This window comes from Lepisma saccharinum, chromosome 4, assembly GCF_977018435.1.
Source record: "Lepisma saccharinum chromosome 4, izLepSacc3.1, whole genome shotgun sequence".
NCBI lineage: Eukaryota > Metazoa > Arthropoda > Insecta > Zygentoma > Lepismatidae > Lepisma > Lepisma saccharinum.
Window position 1 is genome coordinate 90,634,856 of NC_139232.1, and position 25,695 is coordinate 90,660,550.

Here is a 25,695-nt window from a genome sequence, read left to right on the forward strand (position 1 = left end):
CCCATACCTTTCTCGTGGCTCAGACAAACACGACACGGCTTACGTTTTCCCGATCAAATTTACTTTGCCAAGATTCAAGCGGCAGGAAGGCTGTGTCATAAATTGCAACATCTTCTTGGAGTGGTTGCTGTGCAAGCTTCTCTTTCTGCTGTGTTGACCAGCTCGCATGAGTAGCAGGGGCGTAGCCAAAGCGTGGGCGAGGGTTGGCTCTACCCCACTGTAAAACGGTATTCTGGCCACCCAAATTGCATACTTGATGCATTTTCAGGATCATTTATAGTTGATGGATGCGCTATCCTGAGCTTTAGATCCAGGGATCCCTTGGATTACAAGAATACGTTGTTACCACTGCGTCATTGAGGAGGCCCAGGACCATTTGTAAAAGAGTAAGCACGCTACAGAAGGATAAAAGTAGAGAGAGAGAAGCAAGAAGAAAGAGACTTAGATACAAGAGAAAGTGATCGAAACTGAAGAAGAGGAAGGAAGATACACTTGCGTAGAGAAAGTACCATAGTTGTGCCTTCTTTTTGTTTTTAGAACCTATGCCTTTTTATTTTAGTGTCAATTGCTATGTTTTTTAGACCGGCACCCGTAGCGGAGTGGTTAGAACATTGCGCTACTACGCCGGGGTCCAGGGTTCGAATCCTGTCCTGGGCATGGATATTTGTGAGTGTCCATTCATCAATTTCATTATATCATACATTCCAATCTTCGCAAATTAGCCAAAAGTGGCACATAAAGCGAAGTAAAATAAAGCACATCAATCAACCATGCTTTTTAAATTTTACTGATTATTATATATTTTTTATATTTTTAGTGTCTACTATATGCCTTCCTATCTTGCTACCTATTGTCGTGTCCTTTTTCCATTTTTTAAAGTTTTTTTGTTGCCTATTTGGTCATTTCTTGATGTCTAGAAATCTGCGCTCCACAAATATGATAGGTTTATTTAACTATTCTTTTGCAACGGTGAAAAATAGAATATGCCTTTCTTTTCAGACCTCTTAATTGATTGAGTTCGTAATGATGATGGGTGAAATAGATTAAGTGAGCTTCAGACCGAAGCTACAGCGTGTCTCCTGAAAGCGAACTCTCAGTAATAAACCTTTGGGACCTAAGCGACACGACAAGCTGCACTTGTCGTTTGTCGCTTGCGTGTCGCTCGCGTGTCGCTCGCATTGGGCTGTTTTCACAATAGAATACACAATGCATCTTGTGGCCTTGGTCTATTGCCAAGCTCGGTCAAATCTTGCTTCTGTCGTGTAGATTGTCACTTTGGTGCGAAACATTGTGCCGCTTGTCCCCTGTCGCGTGCCGTTTCGGTCTAAAAGCTCTCTAAGGGAAAATTCAGACCGAAACGACAGGTGACAAGTGTCGCTTGACGGTTTCGAATAATCGAAGAAAGGCTTGTGCGGCTTATCATGCCGCTACCGTGTGAAACGTTGCAGCTGATTGGCTAGTTTCCAAGCAACGCGTGTCGCTTCGGTGTGAATTCTCCGTAAGGAATAAGCCCCTCACCTGCCTTAACCAAGTACACCAGAGAATTTAGGAGGGCTTTGCTTCACTTCGAAGTGGAAAGGGGGGGGGGCATTGTCCTGGTTCTTGCACCATGAACTAGAGCTTCCGGAATAACCTTGGGCGTACTTGCACCAACACAAGGGCAGCGCCCTCTCCAAGAGCCGATTGCGGCCACGGAGAGAAACAATGGACGATATGCGATTCGGGAACCGTGCGACGCAGAACATTTCGCGGTTCAACGCCTGGCAAGTTATAATGCTCTGCGGTCCTGCAAACCCATCCGTATCACAATGGGATCATTTTGGGGCGTTGAGGGGACAGTTGGAGGGGGAGAGGGTTCGCGACACGTGTGAATAGAGAGCAACAAGGTTCGTCGGGGGTGTCACATCCAGGCTGACAATACAGATCACGTCGCCAGATTTATTGTCGCCGCTGTAGGTGGATATGGTGATCGGGCACCTGGATCCGAACCGAAGGCTTGTTGGTAAAAGCGTGCCGCCCCTGGGGTCATCCCGTTACACGTTTTGTGGTTGTTACAGAGAAAGTGTTTTGCTTCCATTGGGTGACGGTTAATCAACAATTGCTTTTGTTACCCAAACCGCACGGCCATTCTCGTTTGCTTCGCTCAATTAGGTGTTGATTGCAAAATATAAGCGGGATGTTACAGAAGCATCCATCAAGGTTTTATAATCAAAGCAGCAAGTCTGTACGTAGCTCTGTAATGTGGTCAGTCTCTGCGTACCTGTATTATATAGGGTGTGGCCGAATAGCATGGCAAAGTGAGTTCGGAAACAGTGTAAAGTTTCAAGTTGTCAGAGATGAAAACCTTTTCTGACCGAGAAGCAAGTAGTCGAGCAAATCACACGTGCAAAAATGAAATTGCAGTCACGTGGTATAAGAACAGTAACAGTGGGGCCAGTTAGTGTAAAAATGTTTCCACCAACTTTCAGCCAATAATTACATTACAATTCAGATTCCAAAAAATCGGAACCGGAAGAATGGTGCCTGGACCGTATTTAAATTGATCCGGAAAAAAGGTTCCTCGACCGAATTGAAGTATTTTACAGATAACAAGGTTCTTTACGGTCCTGAACCAATTCAAGCTGCTGATTTTCTCTCCTAGACCGGAATTGATTTTAGTTAAAAATCCTGAATAGAGTGCTGCAATAGCGTTTTTCGCTCAAGCGGCAAATAGTTCGCATGGGCAACGCTAGATGGCACATAGAATTGGTAGTTCTTCCGCTCGAGCGAGAAACGACCGAACGAGCGAAATACACTCGAACTCTCGTACCCCATTAGTACATATATTTCAGTAATTTGTCTATGTTAGTGGGCCCTCAAATATGGATCTTGAAATAAAAGACCAATTGAAATTGAAAAATAAGTGAACATAGTCATCATCTCCATGTTAAAATGCAGTTTTGTGTATCTTACCAAGATATATCAAAATGAAATAGATGATTATGGGCTGAAACTACCTAGACATTTTATGTTTCTACGTTTATTCTCGCATTAAAATGATGTTCTGTTGAATGTTATAAATGCATTTTATTATATGTGCAGAATATAATTATCCTTTTAGGTAAGTGAACAATGATGAACACGTACTTCTTGTACTCTGATACGATATTTGAAATTGCTTAGGCAGGTATGTCTGCATATGTATCCATTTTATGTTTCGGTCTGTAGATATTGCATACTTTCATATGTGCTGTTTTTGAGTCTTACATGATAATATACGGAATTATTATTTAGAATTGTAATTGCATAGAGTGGTTTCCTTCCATGTATGGGTTTTAGGTTAACAGTGCTGCTTGTTAGTCTCTGAAATACGGGACGATGCAAATCATTCCACTACGAGTGCGGGTACGTTCAAGCGTAGCACGCTCGATCGTGGGAGATTCATTCGAACGAGTTTGAGCGAGCGAAAGTAGTCTGATGCAGTACTCTAATCCTGAACCTTTAACAATCTTCTATTAGAAATCCATGGGTGAAAAAAAAGAAGAAAAAAGATTGTTAACAAAAGTTGTCATTTTTTTAACCCTTTCTCACTTAATGTTTTCTAGCACCCCATCGGTCTCGACAAGAGTGGTGGCACAAAAAGTATGTGTCAACCCGCCTCATACTTTGTCATGCTGCAACATTGAACGTTTTGTCTTTCGTTTCTCTAAGAATAGGCACCGTGTCGTAGATCTAAGAAATACCTTCTGTTTCCAACAGGAAATAGCTCCCGTGGTTCATCGGTTCAATCTCTATTGTTCGGCCTTTTATGTTTCATTACCCTCGCGGTACATTGAACACGAACAGAAAGGAACAAGGGAACAATTATCCGTTCCTAATGAAGTAACAAAACGTTGTCAATTAGCGATTGTGGAATAATTTATTTCGACTGCAGGCTGTCTCTCTCCCAGTCGGATTATTATGCAGAAATGTCTTTGAAGATGGCGCCATGTTGCAAACACATCTTTCCATTCTACAGCTTCCAGTTATAATTAGAACTACTGTGGTTCCTTCCATAGAAAGCTTTGTGCATTTCAGGTTTGTATTAGGGAAAAATAATTGAGCTGAAATGTACAAAAAATAGTAACAGATGCTCTCGGACTATCGACCGGGTGAGTTGTGGAAATGACTCCAAGATTTCGAGAGCTACCATCACTCTAATCTTCAAAGTAGAAGTGCAGTAAAAAAATATATTAAAAAAAACAACAAAAAAAAAGGCTCACGGGTGTGAGTGGCGCCCGACCTAAGTCAACCGGCAACCACACCAAAAGGCGCAGACCTCGCCTGAGACACTAATGCACTCCCCAAGCACATTATAGCCCCATGTCTGGCCTTATGCCTAGGTGTAATCTTCCCCTCAGAATAGATCCAGTCAAGCCGGATTTCTCCTTTGGGGAAGCCTTCCATGCAGGCATGCACTAGTATGCAACTCTACCTACGTAAGACATCGGATTTTAATCTAAATCTGGTTTCAATCTTATGGAAAGAAGATTTTTACCATAGGTCGAAAAATTAGATAGACAGAAAAAACTACAAGAAACAAAAAAGAGAAAATGAAGGGAAGCTTCCGAGGATAAAATTCTGCAAGCAGACAAAACCTCGGCTGCGTCTTGAATACTTTAGCTTCAGCTAGATTCTGGTGTGCGAAAAAAAAAAAACACGTTGAAGGGGGGATACAAAACACACACCCTGTTGGTTTCTATCCTTACGGGAGAGGATGGAGTCGGGAGTTTGAGGCAGGTAGGTAAAGCCTAAAGGCTATCTGCAAATGTGTATGTTAATGGGACCTACGCATTCCGACTTACAACCTTGTTTGATAAATTAACGAAAAAATAATTGCGTGGTGTGGCCGAGAAAACAGCCGCATCGGAATTCACTGCCAAAGACGTCTGCGTGAAAGGAGGAGAAAGTTGTTGCTGTTTCTCCGGGCATTGTTACTTTTGCTTCAGATCGGGAGTTAAGACAGCATTGGCTTTCAATGCCTTAGGGGCAAGTGACTTCTCGTCGGGGCCAGTCCGGAATGGCCCAGTCCTGTCTGAATATCTGTCCCCTTACGGGGTATCGGATTTGACCACACCCAGAGCTTCGTCTAATTTGTGGGTGCACTATGCTGCGGGTGAACCATCTTTTGTGCCCATGTGCCTGCCTATACCCCTTAGTTCAATTTACGAGTCGGGGTAATTATCACCCGGGTGAACAGTCCGGATGACGCGATAGAACACATGGTCTCCTACGCCCGAAAGCGCACAGAAGTGCAGTTCTGAGCGTCAACCCGGTGTATATACGTTCGTTGAGGGGGATACCATTGAAGATGGCGGACCAATCGAGTGGCGTGTCTGCTACTTGCGCGTTTCTTATTAACTAACGCTAACCAGGCTGGGTCAATTCGAGCCCCGTGTCGCGATAAAGATTGTCTTTTTCTTCATGAATGGCTATTGCTTCCTTGATAATGTGGTCCCAGTAGTTTGAAGTTTTGGCTATGATTTCTGTGTTGCTGAAATCTGGTCTATGTCCCTCGTTGATTGGGTGTTCTGCTAGTCCCGACTTTTCAGGGTGGAAATACTTGATGGAGCTTTGGTGTTCTTTACTGCGCTGTTCTATTGTCCTACCCGTTTGCCCAATGTATGCTTTCTCGTATTTGCAGATAATACGGTAGACTCTCGGTATTTTGAGTCCTAACTCATCCTTGGGGTTGCGTAGTAGGATTCTGATCTTCGGAGGTGGTTTGTGAATGGTTTTTATGTTATGTTTATTTAGAATTAGACTGATAACTCCTGAGAGATTTCCGGTGTAATGAAGGATGACTATCTTCTGGTCAGCTTTGTCCGTGTCCGCTGGTGTGTCTGGATTCCCCGATGTGTCCGGATTTCCTGGTGTGCTGGTCTTCTTGGACAGTACTCGTTTTAATTTCATGTTGATGTGTTCCGAGTACCCGTTCCGTTTGAAAGATGAGCGAATATGTTGTATTTCTTCTGATAGATTCTCCGCGTCGCTGACGGAGATGGCCCTGTGAAATACAGTAGAGAGAACTGTAGCTCGTTGAGATGGGTGGTGAAAACTGTTGGCATTGAGATATAGATCGGTGTGAGTCGGTTTCCGGTATACACTGTGTCCCAAGGATCCGTCTGCCTTGCGTCTGATGAGAATATCCAGGAACGGCAGGCTGTTGTTCTTCTCAGTCTCCATGGTGAACTTTACATTTGGGTGTTGATTGTTTAGATGATCTAGGAATGGCTGAAGAGTTTCTTTACCGTGCGGCCAGACGACGAAGATGTGGTCGACGTATCTGTAGAAGGCGGTTGGTTTCAACTGAGCTGTGCGCAGAGCTTCGTGTTCAAAGTTCTCCATGAAAAAAATTGCTATGGCAGGCGAGAGTGTGTAGCCCATTGCCACACCGTCGTTTTATTCGTAGTACTGTTCACCTTAGCTGAAGTAGGTAGACGTCAGTGTGTGCTTGAACAGACTGATGATTTCTGGTGTGAAGTGAATCGTGAAGTGGCAATTTGGTAAAGAGTGACACTGCGTCGAAGCTGACTAGGATGTCATCTGATGCTGTTCTGATCTTCTGAAGTGGAGTTTGTCACATGATGTTGACATTTGCCTATCAGTGGTTGAAGCTGGGCTATCAGGAATTTGGCAAGTCTGTACGTTGGGCATCCAATGGTGCTGACGATCGGTCTTAATGGCATTGCGGTTTTGTGTATTTTTTGCAGTCCATACAGTCTTGGTGGTATTCTTCCGCCTGGTGTCAATTTGTCCTGAATGGGTTTCGGCAATGTTTCCTTCAGAGGTGCGCTGGTCTTTCTTTCAACTAAATAGACTGTTTTATGAATGGAGGTTTCCATTTCCAAAAGAGCTTGTTTTGGTCTTATGTGAATTCCGGTGTTGCGGAGTGGTTATAATGGTAGACTGTGCTGTTAGATTCAAATCCTTGGTAAGGCAGGTAGTGCTGGTCATTATAAAAACTAGGGGTCGGAAGTTATTCACTTAAAAAATCCAAAACACGACCTATAAAATAACCTTAAAATTATTAATATGACTTAATTTTTTAAAAGTTACGGTTTTCATAAGTTATAAGAGGGTTGAATAATTCGATGAAATGCGTTGTTTGGTGGTTTAAAGTACCGAAGCAAAGGGAAAAGTAATTATGTGCTATTGTAGTTTTCTTTATTTTTACTTCTTGCCGGCCCCCGTGGCGAAGTGGTTAGCACGTCGCGCTACGACGCCTGGGGTCCCGGCCTGTGAGTGTCCATTCATCAATTTCATCATATAATCATTCATCCCCATCTTCGAAAATTAGCTGAAAGTGGCACAAAAAGCGAAGTAAAATAAAGCAAATCAATCAGTGAATCAATAAATTTATTTTTACTTCCAGGTTACATATTGATTTGATTTGATTTAGTTTATTTTACTTCGCGTTTTGTGCCTCTTCGCTAATTTGCGAAGATGGGGATGAGTGATGAAATGATGAAATTGATGAATGGACATTCACAAACAACCAAGCCGACCGGGATTCGAACCCGGGACCCTTGGCGTCGCAGCGCGATGTGCTAACCACTTTTTTATTATTGTCTCATTCTGATGTACAAGTTATGGAATTACATTGTTTTTGACATAATTGTATTACTGCTATTACAATTTATATTTCTATCTGGTTAACCTTTACATTTTTGTTTGACCTAAATTAAGTATAAAGCACTAATAAGAAATTTGCATACGATTTCTTCCTTGCTTGGAGAGGAATTTTTTCGTATTGTTCTTGCAAGAAGATACTGAATTGTTTCTGAAAACTGCTCTCGTCATTGTGAAATATATATAATAAGTATTCTGTTATCAACCATTGTACTGCTCGTTGTTTTGTTGGTGGAAAAAAATTGAAATCAGGAAAAACTATATCTGTATCCGTAAACTTTGTTAATGAGGTGCGGCATATACGACTGAGCATTGTTCCCAATTTGTTCCATGCCGTGGAGGAGTTTCAACACTTCGTTATCCTGTGGGCTAAAGAGTCAGGCACGTTGCATGATATACAGTTAGGAGAGTCACTGATTCCATATTGGTATGTCCTATCTCTTGTCACTATAACACGATGAAATACTTTGTACCATATTGATTGGCCCGCTTTTGAAAGGTGTTTGGCGGAGACATTTTCCCATATTTGTGGCCAATTATGTGTATTGAAATCCCCGACTATTCGTGGTACTGCGTGCTTGAAACTATTGATTTCTCTATATAACTTTTTATCAGATGGTGTAATTGTCTCATGTCGTAATAACTGGTAGCATACCTGTAAAGCGATGTCCTTATAAAACAAAAACCTTTTGGGGATAATTTGGATATCGATGGGAGCTTCTAATGGAATGTTCCGTATTATCGTCTGTATACATGCTTGGGTCGTTGACTCGTGCAGTGAGAAAGCTGTTTGAAGGCCAGTCTGTACAAACAATGCTCTGGCCTGTGTGTTCACGTGTATTAGTGCCAAACCACCTGTCTTCTCTGATAACGTGACCTCATTTATTGCCACCCGGAAAATTGTATCTTGCCACAAAAAGCAGCCAACAGCTTTGTTGACCTTGGCTAAGTTTGAAGGGCAGGATTTTTGCTACATACCAAAGTTTAGAGAGAGCAAAAACGTTGATAAATCTTACTCGTGCTTTTAAACTCAGGGAGCGCATCTTGTTCACTCTGAGGACGTAGATTGCCCTCTCGCACGTAAGCTTACTATTGGCTTCAATCGTTTCATCGATATTTGCATAGACGTTTATACCTAAAACTTTTATTTTCTTGTCTACAGGAATCGCCGTATTGTTTGTGAAAGGATTCTCCTTGCCAAGGGGCATCAGGAATGACTTTCGATTGTTTAGTTTTGCTCCTGATGTGAGCTCAAAAGTATGTATTTGGCTTTTAACACTGTACAGATCTTTTTCATCCTTGAGAAAAATCGTGACGTCGTCCATGAAACTGCCAACTTGTATTGTGGTGGAAGCCATAGAAATGCCCTGTAAATGATGCTGGATTCTAAACAAAAAGGGGGCTATTGTGAGGACGTACAATGTGCTACTCAAGGGACTACCTTGTAGTACACCCCGTCGCATTTTAAAACTTGTTGTCAAGAAACCATTTATTTTGAGTTTTAGCAGCATATGATTATATAATGTTTTTATCCAATTCATAAAAGTGTCTCCGAAGCCATATGCTTCTAAGACTTTGTACAGATATTCGTGACTCACTCTGTCATAAGCTTGGGAAAAGTCTAAAGTTAGAATTGCCTCCGATGCATTCTTATTTTGTTTGGTAATAATTACGTCTGTTATCGTTTGCAGCAAGTGATGTATACTTTGAGACGTATTACAAGCGAACTGTAAATTGCCAATAAGTTTAACAATATATTTTTTTAGACGCTGATTTATGCACCTACTTATAAGTTTGATATCACTACTCAATATTGAATTTGGCCTAAAATCTGTGACGAATTTTGGATTTGCCTTTTTGGGAACTAACACTATAACTCCCGTGCTACTGGTCTTCCCTATTGTCCCTGTTGTCAACACTTCGTTGACCCATTTCGTTAATTCGTCTCCTATTAGATCCCAGAAACATTGATAGAATTCTGATGGTAGTCCATATTCGGCTGTAGTTTTATTCCTCGGAGCTTTGAATACTGCATCATGAACCTACTTTTTACTAAACGGTTGTGTGAGATCAGTTCTTTCATTTTCCGTCAGTGATGCAGGGAGGTAGCTCAAAAAATTACATTGCGTTTGTGTTGGATTAAAGGCTTGACCAAGAAGATTTGTATAGTATTGCAAAAACCTGTCGTGTATACTATGAGGGCTGGTGACAACTTCACCGGAATCTAAAGTTAATTTATGAATAACGTGATTCCTGGCGTGTTTATGTTCTTGAAGAATGAGACTTAGTGTGGCTTGCTCGTCAGGGTCTATAGGAAGAATCTTGCTCTTTATTATTGCTGCAGATTTTCGTTTCCTATGTATAGCAAGTAATTGCGCTTTTATTTCATTTGCATGGGGACGGTCGAAATTACCTTGCAGTGCTAAACGATGGAGATCATTCAAGACTGCATACAAAAAATTATATTTGTTTCTTTGATCTCTACTAACCTCTGCACTGAAGAATTTACTCACCTGACGAAATTTAGGCTTAACTCGAGTTTCCCACCACTCGATTAGGGTCTTTTGCACTGGCCGCGAGGCCTTGAGTTCGTTCCACGTTTCCCTGATTAGCTGGACATAACTACCATTGCGTAAATATGTGCTATTTAAAAGCCAGTATCCGCTACCTTGTCGGGGTTTGATCAAATCTAAATTTGTTTTGAGAATTGGGACACTATGGTCACTAAAGCATACTGGAAAATTTTGAACACTAATTATATATTCCTGAAATCTTGGTGCGACATAAAACCTATCGATCCTTGACGCACTATTGGAGGTGAACCTTGACTTTCGCCGTTGGCGTGTATCCAAGCGTCACGCAGTTGTAACCCCTGCGTTAATTCATAGAGCACACGTGAGAAGTTGTATCCTGGATTTTGATCTTGTGAACGAATTAAGCAGTTAAAATCTCCCACTAGTATAGTGTCTAGTGTGTGGGATGTCAACTCGAGCCCTACAACTGTTGAAAAAAAATCTTCTCTTTCCCGTCTGTTTTGGCTTCCTGACGGAGCATACACATTACAGAGAAACACTGAGCCTAATTTGGCACTTATTTGTCTGCCCGTGGGATGGGGCACTACATTACGTAAATCCAAGTGTCGCCTACATGCTATGGCAGTCCCTTGTGCAAAGGGAGTAAAATTATTGTATACTTTAAACATGCTCAGTACAGAAAAATCGTCTATGGCGACCTCTTGTAAGAGGGCCACATCAATAGACGATTTAATGAGAAAGTCATTGAGAGCAATTATTTTGGTCTTACTTTGCATTTGATTCAAATTTATATATGCCAAGGTAAATGTTTGCATGATTATAACTGTCCACAAAAGAAAACTAAACTTACTTACATTCTTCAACATTACTGATCTCTAATTTCTGCCTATAATGCATTAACTATGCTTTCCACTAAATAAATCTGGGGTAAGTTTGTTACTCGTCAAAGGTTTCTCTTTAGTTACATTTGCTGAGTTACTTGTTAAACTAACCTTTGAAACATCTTGGTTCGGGGTACCAGGTTCTACTCTAAATTCGTTATGAACTATTTTGGAACTTACGCATTCATTATTTTTCTTCTTCTTTCTACGTAGGACCATGGACTCTTCCGCCACTGACCGTAACCTTGATACAGATCTTGACCGTGATTTCCTAGGAGAGGTAACTACGGGGAATTCTGCCTCCGCGAACAAAGCACTTGGGGGTGGGGGCGGGGGTATGTGATGCATCTCCTCTGAAGTGGTCAATGTTGGCTGCTCCATCTCTTCCCTTCCTGTTGGTGCATTCTTCACACTAACTTCGTGTCTGGTAGCTGTCTCCTCGTCGGTGATTCTGGGGCTATCCGTGTTCCCTCCATTGTTATCTCCTGACGCAGGGACTTCTGCAACTAATGGAGCTGAATCTCTTGGTTTAGTCCGTACGGGTAGCACAGTTGGTTCATATACCATCGGTACATTGTCAGCGGGTATATTAACCGGCCCCCTGCGGGGCTGGTTCCCAGAGGATCGACGCTTAGGACACTGAGAAACTACGTGATCCTCCCCCGAATACGCGAGGCACGTCCGCACCTGCCCAGGGTATGTTACCCAATAGGAGTCTCCATTCATTATTACATGTGAGGGTATGGGTTTATGTAGTATCATTTTGATCAAGACACGTCCAGTTCGAGTAGGGTAAATGTGATCTGCAGAGTATGTCTCGTCTTCAATTTTTAACACTTCCCCATAAGACCTCATGACACGACTTATCACTTCTGCACTTAATTCAATTGGGACTACATGGATTCTGACAATTACATGTCGCTGGTGGGCCCATTCTACTTCAACTTTATGATCACCATCTACGTCACTATAAATTACCTCAGCACCAAAATCATTTAGTAACCGTTCTCCTACCACTTTTGTCGCAAATTTCACGTACAAACACTTACGAAAGTAATCTATTTCAAAACTGAGCACTTGGTTCGTAGGCACTTGGTAGACGTCATGAAACCATCGATGAAAATCCAATGACGTAGGTCGCGTTTTGACATCAATGAAAACAAATTTCAAGGTGTTTTCTCTTTGTGTATTCATCGTGAACTATTTCATCGTATCTTCACTGGCTCACAGTAATTGTAGCCAAAACTTCGATTGCACTCCAAAAGAAGAGAAAAAAGAACTAACACAACACTAGCAAACCGTATACGGCCCTAGCTAACTCGTACAGTTCGATCACTAAGCCTTCTCACGCGAAGAGCGGAGCTCGCTACGAACTGCTTCCTGCACAAGCTGCAGGCAGACTAAGAACTGTAGCTCGTTGAGATGGGTGGTGAAAACTGTTGGCATTGAGATATAGATCGGTGTGAGTCGGTTTCCGATATGCACTGTGTCCCAAGGATCCGTCTGCCTTGCGTCTGATGAGAATATCCAGTAACGGCAGGCTGTTGTTCTTCTCAGTCTCCATGGTGAACTTTATATTTGGGTGTTGATTGTTTAGATGATCTAGAAATGGCTGAAGAGTTTCTTTACTGTGCGGCCAGACGACGAAGGTGTCGTCGATGAATCTGTAGAAGGCGGTAGGTTTCAACGGAGCTGTGCGCAGCGCTTCGTGTTCAAAGTTCTCCATGTAAAAATTTGCTATGGGAGGCGAGAGTGGGGAGCCCATTGCCACACCGTCGTTTTGTTCGTAGTACTGTCCACTGTGGCTGAAGTAGGTAGACGTCAGTGTGTGCTTGAACAGACTGATGATTTCTGGTGTGAAGTGGCGTTCTAGTAGCTGAAGTGAATCTTGAAGTGGCACTTTGGTAAAGAGTGACACTGCGTCGAAGCTGACTAGGATGTCATCTGATGATGTTCTGATCTGCTGAAGTGTCTTGATGAATTCAGTGGAGTTTGTCACATGATGTTGACATTTGCCTATCAGTGGTTGAAGCTGGGCTATCAGGAATTTGGCAAGTCTGTACGTTGGGCATCCAATGGCGCTGACGATCGGTCTTAATGGCACTGCTGTCTTGTGTATTTTTGGCAGTCCATACAGTCGTGGTGGTATTGTTCCGCCTGGTGTCAATTTGTTCGGAATGGGTTTCGGCAATGATGTTTTCTTCAGAAGTGCTCTGGTCTTTCTTTCAACTAAATAGACTGTTTGAGGCATAGAGGTTTCCATTTCCAAAAGAGCTTGTTTTGGTCTTATGTGAATTCCGGTGTTGCGGAGTGGTTATAATGGTAGACTGTGCTGTTAGATTCAAATCCTTGGTAAGGCATGTAGTGCTGGTCATTATAAAAACTAGGGGTCGGAAGTTATTCACTTAAAAAATCCAAAACACGACCTATAAAATAACCTTAAAATTATTAATATGACTTAATTTTTTAAAAGTTACGGTTTTCATAAGTTATAAGAGGGTTGAATAATTCGATGAAATGCGTTGTTTGGTGGTTTAAAGTACCGAAGCAAAGGGAAAAGTAATTATGTTCTATTGTAGTTTTCTTTATTTTTACTTCTTGCCGGCCCCCGTGGCGAAGTGGTTAGCACGTCGCGCTACGACGCCTGGGGTCCCGGCCTGTGAGTGTCCATTCATCAATTTCATCATACAATCATTCATCCCCATCTTCGAAAATTAGCTGAAAGTGGCACACAAAGCGAAGTAAAATAAAGCAAATCAATCAGTGAATCAATAAATTTATTTTTACTTCCAGGTTACATAAAGTACACTGCAATGTTTTTCTATAAAAGCCTTCACCTCTTTTCATAGTGGGTCTTGCATGATATAGTACTTGGTCTGGATCTGAAAATACAGCTGTGTTTCGCGTGCGTCAGAATGTACAGTAGCTATATGTTTTTAATGTTGGTACTAATTTTACTTTAAAACTAGAGATTAGAGCAATAATAGTGGTCAGCAAGGAAACCTCAAATTAGATTAATTCCAATTGGTATTCTCGCCCACGTAACTGAAAGCTCTTGCTACAGCGTGTGCACGTGCGTGTGCGTTCTTGTGTGCGTGTTCAACTACAGAAGACGCTACTATAGTAGTACACTCTGTCTCTGGAATATGTGGACCAAGGGCCGCGCTTAACAGGAAGCGGAGAAAGCAAGTGGGCGTTCATTGGTCGAGCCCTCTCGAATCAGTACTTGCACAGATACTTATTTTCGTTCCTTACTTCAGAGATTCCCGGGACAGAGAGTAGTTCAAGTTACCTATTCCAAAACTCCAATGAGGGAGTGGGTATTGAAACATCCGCGAAATTAAGCTGGGAGTCTCACATCGGTATTTAGCTTGCATACAATCCTTTGTTTTTTATCACTTCCCTTTTTTTAAATTACGTTCGAAACTTCTTTGTTCTAACAAAAGTACCTGCTTCTCCGTCTGCGTTCCATTTGCAGTCGTCTCCCTTATTTTGCCAGTGGACTCGACCAGTAAGCGCATGCGCAATTGCGTCGATGGCCACTACTAACATTCGCGGACGATATAATCCATTAACATGGGTAATATTTTTTAAATATTTATTTTGCATGTACTGATTATTACTGAGTATTTCTGAAACGTTACCGCATATTATGTTGCATATTCTTGTCATTTTATAGTTTTCTGATCTGCTCCTGGCCATACTGAATAATTCGAATGCCACGTAAGGCACGGATGCTTATAATATATTTCAACCCCTTCATCCTTATCATTATAATCATAATCGTTGTAATTGCTTCACGGTATTATTTTTGCGTCATAAAGTGTACGTGGAAGCCTCAATGCAATCACCTTGGAAAACAGATTAGCTCATCAAACGCACTTTAAAGGCAATCCTCCACGCTGTGTTGCTCAAGCCGCTCTTTTCTTCGCTGAAAAGCCTTTTCTCGGTCGAGGATTCTCGGAAGGGTTATAAAACAAATAACGTCATATCCCCGTCAGCTACTTCTCGTGAGGGGTTCGCAGAGCGAGCAAAGCAGGAGGCTAATATCAATAGACGTGACCCGTGCTTACCTTCATCAGGATGAGAGGTACTGTAAAAATTATCCTTCTTGGAGAGAAAGGGTTCTTCTGAGATGTTTTTGGTCAGTTTTTCATTGGTACATTCCCGACAAAGATCGTTCGTTTCGAGGGTGCATTAGCAGCTTACGTTTCGTATACAGGGTGTTACAAAATAATAGTTTGACGAATGACTGAAGGATCGATTTGATTTATTTTCCTTCCCGTTCCTGACTCTCTTGTGAAGAATGGTGATATGATGTAATAGATGAAGGGACAATCACCAGCACATATGGATCGCACGCAACTCAAGTCCCATACAGGATTATACTAAGCTCCGTTCATTGATATGTTGTTACCCTAGGCAGGATTGTGGTTTTGCTCTCTTCTCATATCTTACACTTGGCACACATGATGTGCATTTCTCATACATTCCACAGTATCATACACCGCCCCTTCCATTTGTATATTTCCTATTTCCGTGCCTGTTAGGCATTCTCACGTAAATAATAGTTACCAGACTTACGACCTAAGCCTCGTATTTAAAGTGTGGATTTTATAATGTTAATGATGTATATCAACAGTGTAGGAACGTAAGTTGTGGTACTACAGACTTTATTGATACGTGGCATGTTCCGGAAGAAGGTTCTGTTAATCTTAGTTAATTTTGTCTTTAGTTAATCTTAATAACGTTCATCTAATATTCGTAAAATAGAAAGTTAATACCAAATAGATATATATATGTATATATATATATATATATATATATATATGTTTATTGGTATTTATTATGCTCTTACATTATGATCTTATTGTGATAATTTCATACGGTATTTCTGACTAAATAATGAAATGTAACAGATTCTCAGGAGGCAAGGTGAAAGTCTCAAAGAGAAATCCAAGAGGACAGACAACACAGACAAGATCGATTCATACTGAAACAAAGTTCGTCGAAACTTCATTTCGTTACGAGTACATAACTAAACAAGAAAAACTCTCGAAAATGCTACCTTGAATAGCGGAGAAATGAAGGAGATCAACATAGGTCGAAGTATTCGAAAAGTTCCTTAGTGTTTGGACCTGAGGAAGAAGAGGAAAAAGAGAGATGAGAAAAAGCGAACCCACCAGTCTGGAGAGCCTAACTCTTCTAACGTAGGATTTAATCTTCACTTTCTTGAATTATTAACGTGTTTTTAACACGTTTTCGCTCGTTCTTCTTTCAACAGGCTAGAGAAAGTTTCTGCTGGGAGAGATTTTGTAAAACGTTGTTTAAAGATGCAATAAACCAGAGGAGTTAAGAGTCGGGGCTGAGAGTGAAATCAATTTCCTCAACTGTTCTCTCATATTTATTCTCGTTCTGTGATTTTGTTGGAAGACAGTGCTTTATTTCCTCTTCATTACTGAGCTTAAAAACTTTTCAAATTTCAATTTTTCATCGCATTATTTTCTTTTCCTGACGAGTTACGACACGAAAATAATGACAAAATAAAGACAATATAGAATATCAGAACATGTACAGATGAAGAGTTACAGATCGGGTCATTAACAAAATATCTCATATCTAAGAATAGGATTTTAAGCTGCAAAATTATGGTCTGGAAAGGGAAATAATGGTTCTGAAAATTCCTCAAAAAGGTGCAAAAAAAGGTGCTGATAAAATGCCGTTATTCGATGTTCTGTTTTCTGTGGCTTCCATATATAATGCGCGCGGACCGCAGAGAGATCTGTGGTTCTGCCGAATGGTTTTGTTAAAGTTTGTAGTTTCCCTCGCGGGTTTTGCTACATTATCTTGTGAACCATTGGGGCTGCAATGATTATATTACACCATTTCATTGCTCCCGTTCTGCTCTACAAAATGAGACTATAGGATTTTATGTAGCTGTGCTCAAGAAGAGTGAAAATCATTTATTTTTCTGTCCAATTTTTAACAAAACATGAAAGAAAAGGAAGGAAATAGGTGCTGAAGCATCCAAGAGGGTGTAAAAAGGGGATAAATGCTCTGATCTCACAAAAATGTGCAACAAAGTGTGTTCATTTTACTTGATATCATGTCCTAAAATACATCTCAAACGATAGGTATGAAAACAGCTATACTTTTGGAAAGGTGCTACACCTTAAAATCCGTTCCCTACTAATATCACTGTATCATTTTGGTGCTTAGTAATTACAGAGATTTTCTCAGACCTGTTGTCCATGTTAAAGCTGAAAGGAAACCATACGATTTTGCATAATGCAATACATAGAGGATAATACGCAATGACTGCACAAGCTGTAAGTTTGATTGGTAGGTTGATTTAGTGTTTTAAGTCCACTTTATGAATAGTAAGGCTCCTCGGGACTGGACCTACAGTTTAAAGTGGAATCCGAACCACTATGTGCCTCCACCGGGTATCGAACCGGGGACCCGTTTATTACAAGGCGACGACGCTTCACGCTAAAGTTGACGAGCTGTAACTTTGCGAATGATCAAGCCACTTTCTGTCCCCCTCCCCAAATTCACGTAGAAGGACAAATTTTATGTATATTCATAAATATAAAGTATTGTTTATGATGATCTCACCGCCCCGCCAATTTACCTTGCTCATCAAAATGTATCTGAAGTTGGCGTATTTGGCTCTCACAGAGTAAGGGAGAATGTCCCGCTGTCGGTAAGACAGCCTGTGACTCCTCCCCTTGCTACTGCGCAACAGCTTTTGGCCAGGGTTCACTCGTATAGATACAGCTCGTCAACTCTAAGAGAAAAAACAAAAGTCGAAGTGAATATGGGTTCGTAAATATATCCTTTGTGAGAAAATGGTGAATGCATGAATATATATGCTTTTTCCGTCACTGGTGTGTTTGCTGATACTAACGTACATTGGGATCTATTCTCCTCCCACACTTGCCCACTATGTGTACGTACACTGCTATGTGATGCAGTAGCGGAGAACCAAACAACAAGACAAAACGTAAGTCTGGATCAGAAAGCTGGATATTTAACGCATGGTACTTTTAAAGTCCCTTCATGATTACGGATACGAGTACACGCAAACTGCTCTTGCGGAAACTTACGTGTGCCCACAAAATGGAGGAGTCTATTGGCTGTTCAGTTCGTCACAGGACTGGTTCCGTACGACCATATTAGTGGTGACGTCACAGCGCACGACTGAGCACGAGTTGAGTCCAAACAGATGTAACACGTGGATTTCTCCTATTCAAAAGCATTGAAATTTCCATCTGAAGGGGTAGCTTTATGAATAGTGACAGCAGTTATGAAACATCCATGTAAAGATGAGATTTCGGAGAATACGTCGATATATTATGCCTACCTTACGGAGCATAAGATAAAAATTAACTGGAGTAAGGAAATAATGTATTTTTATAGAAAATCCACCAATTCCGTTTCCGAACACAGCCGAAGCTCAACGAGCCAGACCGAGTTAGCCTTCAGTGATGTTGCCGATATGCATTCTGGAAGTTCAGCTCACGTGACCGCATATTGGCTGCCATTTCGGATCGGAAGCCGGTATGAGCATTCGCTTCACTCGATTTCCTAATTGATTTATTCTTTTCATTCTCCTCTGTAAGGTATGTGTAAGACATCGACGTATTCTCCGAAATCTCATCTTTGCATTGATGTACGATGCGCATCACAATTTTGTTTCATAACTGCTGTCACGATTCTTAAAGCAACCTTTTCCGATGGAAAGTTCAATGTTTTTGAATAGGCTGAAACTACGTGACTACTTTGTTTGGATTCAATCTTCCAGGGTGACGTCACACTAATATTTTCCATTTTGGAGTATTTCGTGTCGCGACTTGTGGCAGACTGATTGTGAGCCTCACAGCTGCATGGACATGAGCGCCTGCACTCGGACAGGGTTAACAACCAGCATTGGTAGATATAATTTTCGCCACCCTGTATTATCGACAAAATATAAATGCGTTGTAGTAAGTGTCAAACTCATTGATTGTAACAAGAAGTAATGGCTACTTAATTCCCCGTCATAAATGTAACGTCCATACAGTGACAGAAAATTTCTAGGTTATGATCTAATTTTTAATCACACAATTGAAATGTATTCATGTATAATTTACCAACGAGCGAATGAAATAAATGCATATTTACATGTTTGTTATGTTTTGGAACTCAATAGTCACTCTCGCATATAGATTTCAGTAATTAATCCCGTACAATATTATAAGCTAATTACTTTGAAAGTTCATTTGAAATGTAATTGATATTGCATAATTAAATGTTGATTGCGGAATCCTAATCAATACAATAATCACTAACCTCTTCCCACTCTTGTAATGCTTGTGATAATTAAGTATCCAGTGTAGCATATAGTGACCAGGCTTCAATAAACATTATCTGCTGTTCTTGTTATTTGTAAGTTATTATTGAATATATGGACGTCTGAAGTGAAGACAGGGAAAGGGATTCCATGGGGTCCCAAAACCTGAAACTTAAATATAAGGTGAATTTTCAAATATTATGCGTTGAGTTTGTCACGTTCCCTGTTTAAGCTCACTTGATATACTTACTATTATTCCTTTTCGGAGAACAAAATAAGTTCCAGTCTACAATGAGGCCACCTCAGACGTGGGAAGCACTAAAGTTTTTTTTTTTTCAATAACAATATCTTAATTTATCCAGTCATTTTGAACACCTACTGTAACGTTTTTGCTACGATACACTGCAGTAACGCCCGTATTAAATCTACACGCCACGTCTTTCAGTTGTATTATTCCACTGTCACAGGCAGCCCCAACCAGTTTTGGCTTATAACTTTTTAATAGTGCGTTTCCGCACCGGGGTTCGTAATCTCATATTGATACTTGAGCCAGTCTCCATCCGCAATGCCAGTTTGATTCAAGATCATGGAAACACCCTGTATATACTTACCGAAAATACAAAGTTAAATCATGAGTGCCAAATGCGAACCTGTTGTGGAGCGTGGGTACATACATCAGAACAAGCATAGTTTTCCGAGTGTTCAAAGCGCCAAAACGAGGAGTGAAAAACAGAAAAAAATTGCAGTAAATTGCTTTTCCTTAATGAATTCTATAAGATACAAAGGTCTGTTCGGTGGTATCAAGTATACAGATACTTGATTGATTGATTGATTTGCTTCATTTTACTTCGCTTTTCCGCCACTTTTGGCTAATCAGGAAGATGGGGATGAGTGAAGATATCATGAAATTGATGAATAACACAAAGAACACCCATGCCAATCCGAGATTCGAACCCGGAACCCCTGGCTTCATGGCGCACTGTGCCATGGCAATACTCGAGACGTTGGCGACCGAGACACGTGTTTATGAATCGAGACGAGACCTGGAACGAGAAGGATCTCGTCACACACGCAACAAGACCAGACAAGGCTAAGTTTCATCTCTTCTCGTATCGATAGCAACCAACCTTTCTCTTCAACCAAGCCAATTCAGCCACAATTCAAATGCACAATTATCGGCTAATTGTATACCAGTAATAGATTCACATGAAGGTAATATCTGGCGAGCAACTTCAGGTTGCCATCAGCGATCCGGTTACCCAATGAGCTACAGGTACACGCGTGGACGCGAAACCAAAGAGAATGGGCAATTTGGGGGCTCAGAGGAACTTCGATTCGATGCTTACATGGATTACGGCAGGAATCCAGTTTTCTCTGTTTATCGAAGGTCTGTTTATGTATCGAGCTGCTAGGAACAACAATTAACTGGGAGAATGCAGTACAAGAAGAAACAAGCGTAAGAATAGAAGCCGTAATTAAGGTGCGAATGGAAATTTGCTAAGGAGTTAATTAGCAAATATTCTCAAATTAGCTACATAATGCGTTGGTTAGGTAAATAGTCTCAAACAGTTGTGAAACGTGGGCACTGATAGATTTTGTTTTCTTGTTATTTAGTTCCCTCTTTCTTTCCTTCTCTTATTTTCTTATCTTTTCCTTCCCATCTTTCTTTCTCTCTCTCTCTCTTTCATTGTTTCCTTCCTTCTTTCTTTCTTTTATTTTTCACTTTCTTTCTTAAAGAGAGAGAGACAGACCGAGAAGAAGAATGGAAGAAGGATGGAGAAGAAGAGAGGCAGACAGATAGAAAAATATATACACATACATACATACATACATACATACATACATTCCCCCTCTTTCTCTTCTCTCTCTCTCTACTCCCTCCTTTCAGCCACCCGGAGCTGATACCGATGCCAATGTATCGGTATCGAAAGTATCGATTTGATTTTATTTACCGATACTTGCCGATAATGTTCCGGAATTTTTATCGTTGCCTGGGGCTCCAAAAATGTTTCGCGACAATTATGCAAAATTACAAGTTTTCATTGTACCAGCAGTTTCTGAAGAAACTGTAGTTTGTGATTGTATAACGCGTATTCTTACATTCTAATGTAATTTTTGAATATTTTAAAGGAAAAGTCTGGTAAATAGATGCTTGTAATTGGAATGAAATACTCGCCTACTAATAATAATCAATGTTTGAGCCGTGGTGATAGGGTGTCTGACTGCCACGCGGGAGACCGGGTTCGATCCCCGAAGTTTGTGAAATCATGTCGGAATTTTTCCGGCCTTGCCCCAGCATAGAGCGGTTCTGGGGCTCAGCCAGCTTCAAATAAATGGGTATCTGGGGGCAACCCTAGGGGTAAATGCGGCCGGAGCGTAGTGCTGATCACATCACCTCCTAAAGGGCCGAGATCGAGAGTGTGTGAGGTCCTACCACCACATGCCCTAAAAGGGTGCCTTCATGGCACGATGCTATATGCCCGGAGAACATTTTGAATAAGTTTTATTAGAGTAATCAAGTGTCGGTATCGGTATCGGTGGGTATCGGTGGGTATCGGTGAGAGTATCGGTATCAGTTCAAAGTGTCTCAGCCCTAGTGATGATATGGTGAAATTGATGAACACTCATCGCCAAACCAGGATTCAAACCCAGGACTGCTGGTTTTGCTATCAACTTTGCAATCCATGAAATGAATTTTGGTTTCACACCTTTATCCTTTTCGCTACTTTTTCAGTTGGTGTTATTTCGGTGTTGAACTGATTACGCGCTTTATTCTGCTGGGTATTGCATTATCTGCCCGTAAACCGGTTTCGCGCATAACCACTTCCACACCTTTCCTAGCCGTCCCGTTTCGCACGCTTTGCCCAGTCCCACCGCCCAGTGTTGCCACATTTAAAAGAAATTTCCCTCTTGCAGGGAAATTCGGACAGAAATTTTAGCCAAAAGGGAAAAAGGGAATTTTGATGAAAAATACCACAATTGTAGGGAAATGTTAAGGTCATCTTACAACATTTTTACAGTTTATGTTAATTTCGAATTTCATATTCACATTTTTATGTTATTTATTTATTTTGCTATTCCTACTTGTTTCTGCTCCTTTAAGTTTATTTGTTTATTGTACGTTGCTTATACGCATCTTTGGATAAATAGTAACGATGATGATTAGCGATTAAATGGATTCCTGACAAGATAGAACCTGGGACATCTGGTCAGAAACTGATGAAACTGAAACATGAAATTTTTAAAAAATATTTTTTATTCAAACCAACGGAATACTTAACTAAGTACTTCAACTGCTTCCACCACCACCACTAATAATGTTACTACTACTACTAGTACTAATTATTATTATTATTACTGTTATAATTATATAATTTGCTTAGGTGAAGGGAAAAATTGATTCAAAAGGGGAAATTTTGCCCCTTGGGAAGGAAAATTGTGCCCTCATATTGTGGCAACACTGCCACCGCCCCGAAAAATCATTTCCAAGAGACCCCAGTTCGGAAATTCCCACAAGCTAAGCTTGTTTGTGCACGTCAGCATGCGCCCGACTACGTACGAGGGATATTGTTTTCTCGTGTGCGCCGTGGATTTCCATCCCTCTCCCCCTCCCCCACATCCCCCGCCGAAAAAAACGACTACGCGCTTAGTCTGGCTGAATCTCGTTCGTCTCTGCCACTACGAACTCGCTCTCGGCTCCATTATGAGCGGGCCCCGACCGTAGCCACATCTGCTGGAAGACCACCTCTTAAAAAACCACGCACCGTCTTCCCCCTCCTCACCCATGATTCCGAGATCACATGACGAGCCTAACTCCCCACTTGGTGCACATGATCAGAAGTGATGGTGGGATCCCGCTAACACGTCCACCGTTTATTGCATTGCAGCACTAGAGAGAGCTGCCGGTGTCTTTCTGTCGTGCCGTAATATTCTTCCGCGCCTCCCTTCTTTTTTCCAGGTCCTACTTGCAGCGTGCTTTTGAGGAACATAGAAATCTGGGAATTCCCAGTGTTATTAAAGTGCCAATGGCGAAGGGGAAGATTCTTGGGCGGGAATAGGGAGTTAACACGAAGGCAATGTTGTGGTTCTCCTTCATATTACTTGAAAGACCGACAAAATGTAAAAATATTATACAATATTTTGTGGACCGAAGAATCGAGGTAGTTCTTTCACGATTATGCAGAAAGAGGTTTGTTTGATTGATTGACAAATTTGTGGTTTTAAGACCACTTTATGCACAGATTGGCTAATCCGAACTTGACCTACAGTTTAAAGTGGGATCCGAATCGCTATGTGCCTCCACCGGATATCGAACCCGGGACCACGTGATTAAAAGACGACTACGTTGCAGAAAGAGTTCTAAAGCTTTAAAGTACATTCAAGAATTTCCAATATTTTATTTATGCAGCTACCATGATGCATTATGACATTGCAATAATAATACGAAAAGAAACATATTTGCAATAACAAGAAAATAGATGCTGATAAGAAAATACAGGGTAGTGCAAAAGTAGGTTGATTCCAAGACATTATGCCCATGGATTTACATAATGTCACTGCTGTAATAAATGGCAACGCTAAACCTACTTGACATATGTCAACTGTGAACTGTCGACTTACTTTTGCACCACCCTATATATGCATTAAATAAATATCCATTCACCAAAATGTGTTGTTACATATTGTTTGAAACATTTCTATGAATACAAAATTTAATGTGGTGTTTAGAATATGGTAGTTACAATAATAACGCACACAGGATGACTTGGTACAGACCACTAATACTAGTCATTTATTTATGTAGTATATAACAAAAGGCCAGTGTTGGAAGGTGGGAGGCAAGGTCTTGCTATTCCCCCAGTTAAGAAATGTTCATTTAACATCATCCCAGGTAGGATAACATATAGAGTAGAGTCCTCAAAATCGGATCAGCCTGCAAACCGAATCGCACTAAGGTTTACTGTCTCCAGCGCTGAACATATGGCGCGGTAATGCATTTTACAATTCTCACTGAGTGACTCCATGCCTCGTGCAGACTAGCGGACGGGTACTGTGTTCACTCTGTATTCATAGTGACAAAGCGATTCGAAACAAACCGTTGATGTGAGCCATTGCGTGTGTTTAATGCTGTGAAATATTTCTTCAGTATTTGGTTAAGTTCATAAGGTAAGCATTGTTGTAATAGGTGTTGATGTTTGTGTGTTATAATAGGAGGAATACTACACAAATACGATGTCATTGACTTTTTCATGGTCATTGTTGCTGTTTCTCGTGTAGGCGGTACTTTGCAGTTCGTATACCAATCCTTTAAATCGGATCATAAAAAGTAGTGCACATCGGATCACCACAAAATGTGTAGTGAAAGGTGTTAGTGAAATTTTGGACAAATATGTTTGTCTCTGCAGCTATATTTCAGCAACTACCCTATGATCCGCTTTCAAGGACACGTCATCCTGTTTGCAGGACATTTTTACAAATAAAAATATTTTGAAGTTCCTTCAGTTTTCAATATGTAACTTTATTAATATGCAAATGTAAAAAACAACGTTTCGGGAACATATGTAGCAATGATGTACCTGTCGGATGCTGTTCAGTTCGTGTCGAAAAAAATGACATTTAAAAGTGATCCGATTTTGAGGACTCCACTCTACATTGCATCCACGTTGATCCATCCATGCCTCCACGTATCCTCAAACTGGTCGAAGCATCCCTCAGCTAAAATTGTTTTACTTCGAACGCTGCACAAGGCATATAATCCAACTACAATTGCAAATATTCAATAATTATAACATCCGGGTATTCTTTAGGACAATATTTTTATATGTATTTATTTATTTCCCTCAACCGAGGTAAAACCTCCAATGACGGAAGGCAAATAAACATACAGAACCGATACAAGTAGCATATATACAAACATACATAGAACGATAATACAATTAATCGATTGCATAATCACAAATAATCAAATTAACCAATCTTTCACTTGTATTTCATCTGGATTTGCTGGATAACCACATCTACACCATTTTCAGTCTTGAACAATCTTAGTTGTATATTAATTGTATTTATTACTTTGTGTTTTACGTACTTATTCATGAAGAATATGAGACGAGGGTGACAAGCTTTCCACAAAGGACTAAAATATCGAAAAATGGAAATAATTGTCAACAGTAAAAGAAAACACTTTCTTTAAAGTTAAAATAAGAAATATTTGGTTATGAACGGAGATTTGTATTTTTCGTTTCACTAACTTTGGAAAAAAATAATTTTAGGATAGGCTCTATTGCAAACAAGA

At 40.7% G+C, this 25,695-nt stretch overlaps 2 protein-coding genes across 2 annotated transcripts; both read right to left on the bottom strand.

Annotated features, from left to right (window-relative positions):
* Positions 1 to 5,385: 5,385 nt before the first annotated feature.
* Positions 5,386 to 6,405, bottom strand: LOC145987004 (uncharacterized). The gene has a single exon (XM_083121467.1). It carries the CDS (start codon positions 6,403 to 6,405, stop codon positions 5,386 to 5,388), a length of 1,020 nt encoding a protein of 339 aa, XP_082977593.1.
* A 6,026-nt stretch (positions 6,406 to 12,431) lies between these two features.
* LOC145987005 (uncharacterized) lies at positions 12,432 to 13,328 on the bottom strand. The gene has a single exon (XM_083121468.1). It carries the CDS (start codon positions 13,326 to 13,328, stop codon positions 12,432 to 12,434), a length of 897 nt encoding a protein of 298 aa, XP_082977594.1.
* Between the last annotated feature and the right edge of the window lie 12,367 nt (positions 13,329 to 25,695).

What these genes read in the sequence shown, in the direction of transcription:
- LOC145987004 (XM_083121467.1), bottom strand. Translation starts at nt 6,405, where the DNA reads ATGGGCTACACACTCTCGCCTGCCATAGCAATTTTTTTCATGGAGAAC.
- LOC145987005 (XM_083121468.1), bottom strand. Translation starts at nt 13,328, where the DNA reads ATGGAAACCTCTATGCCTCAAACAGTCTATTTAGTTGAAAGAAAGACC.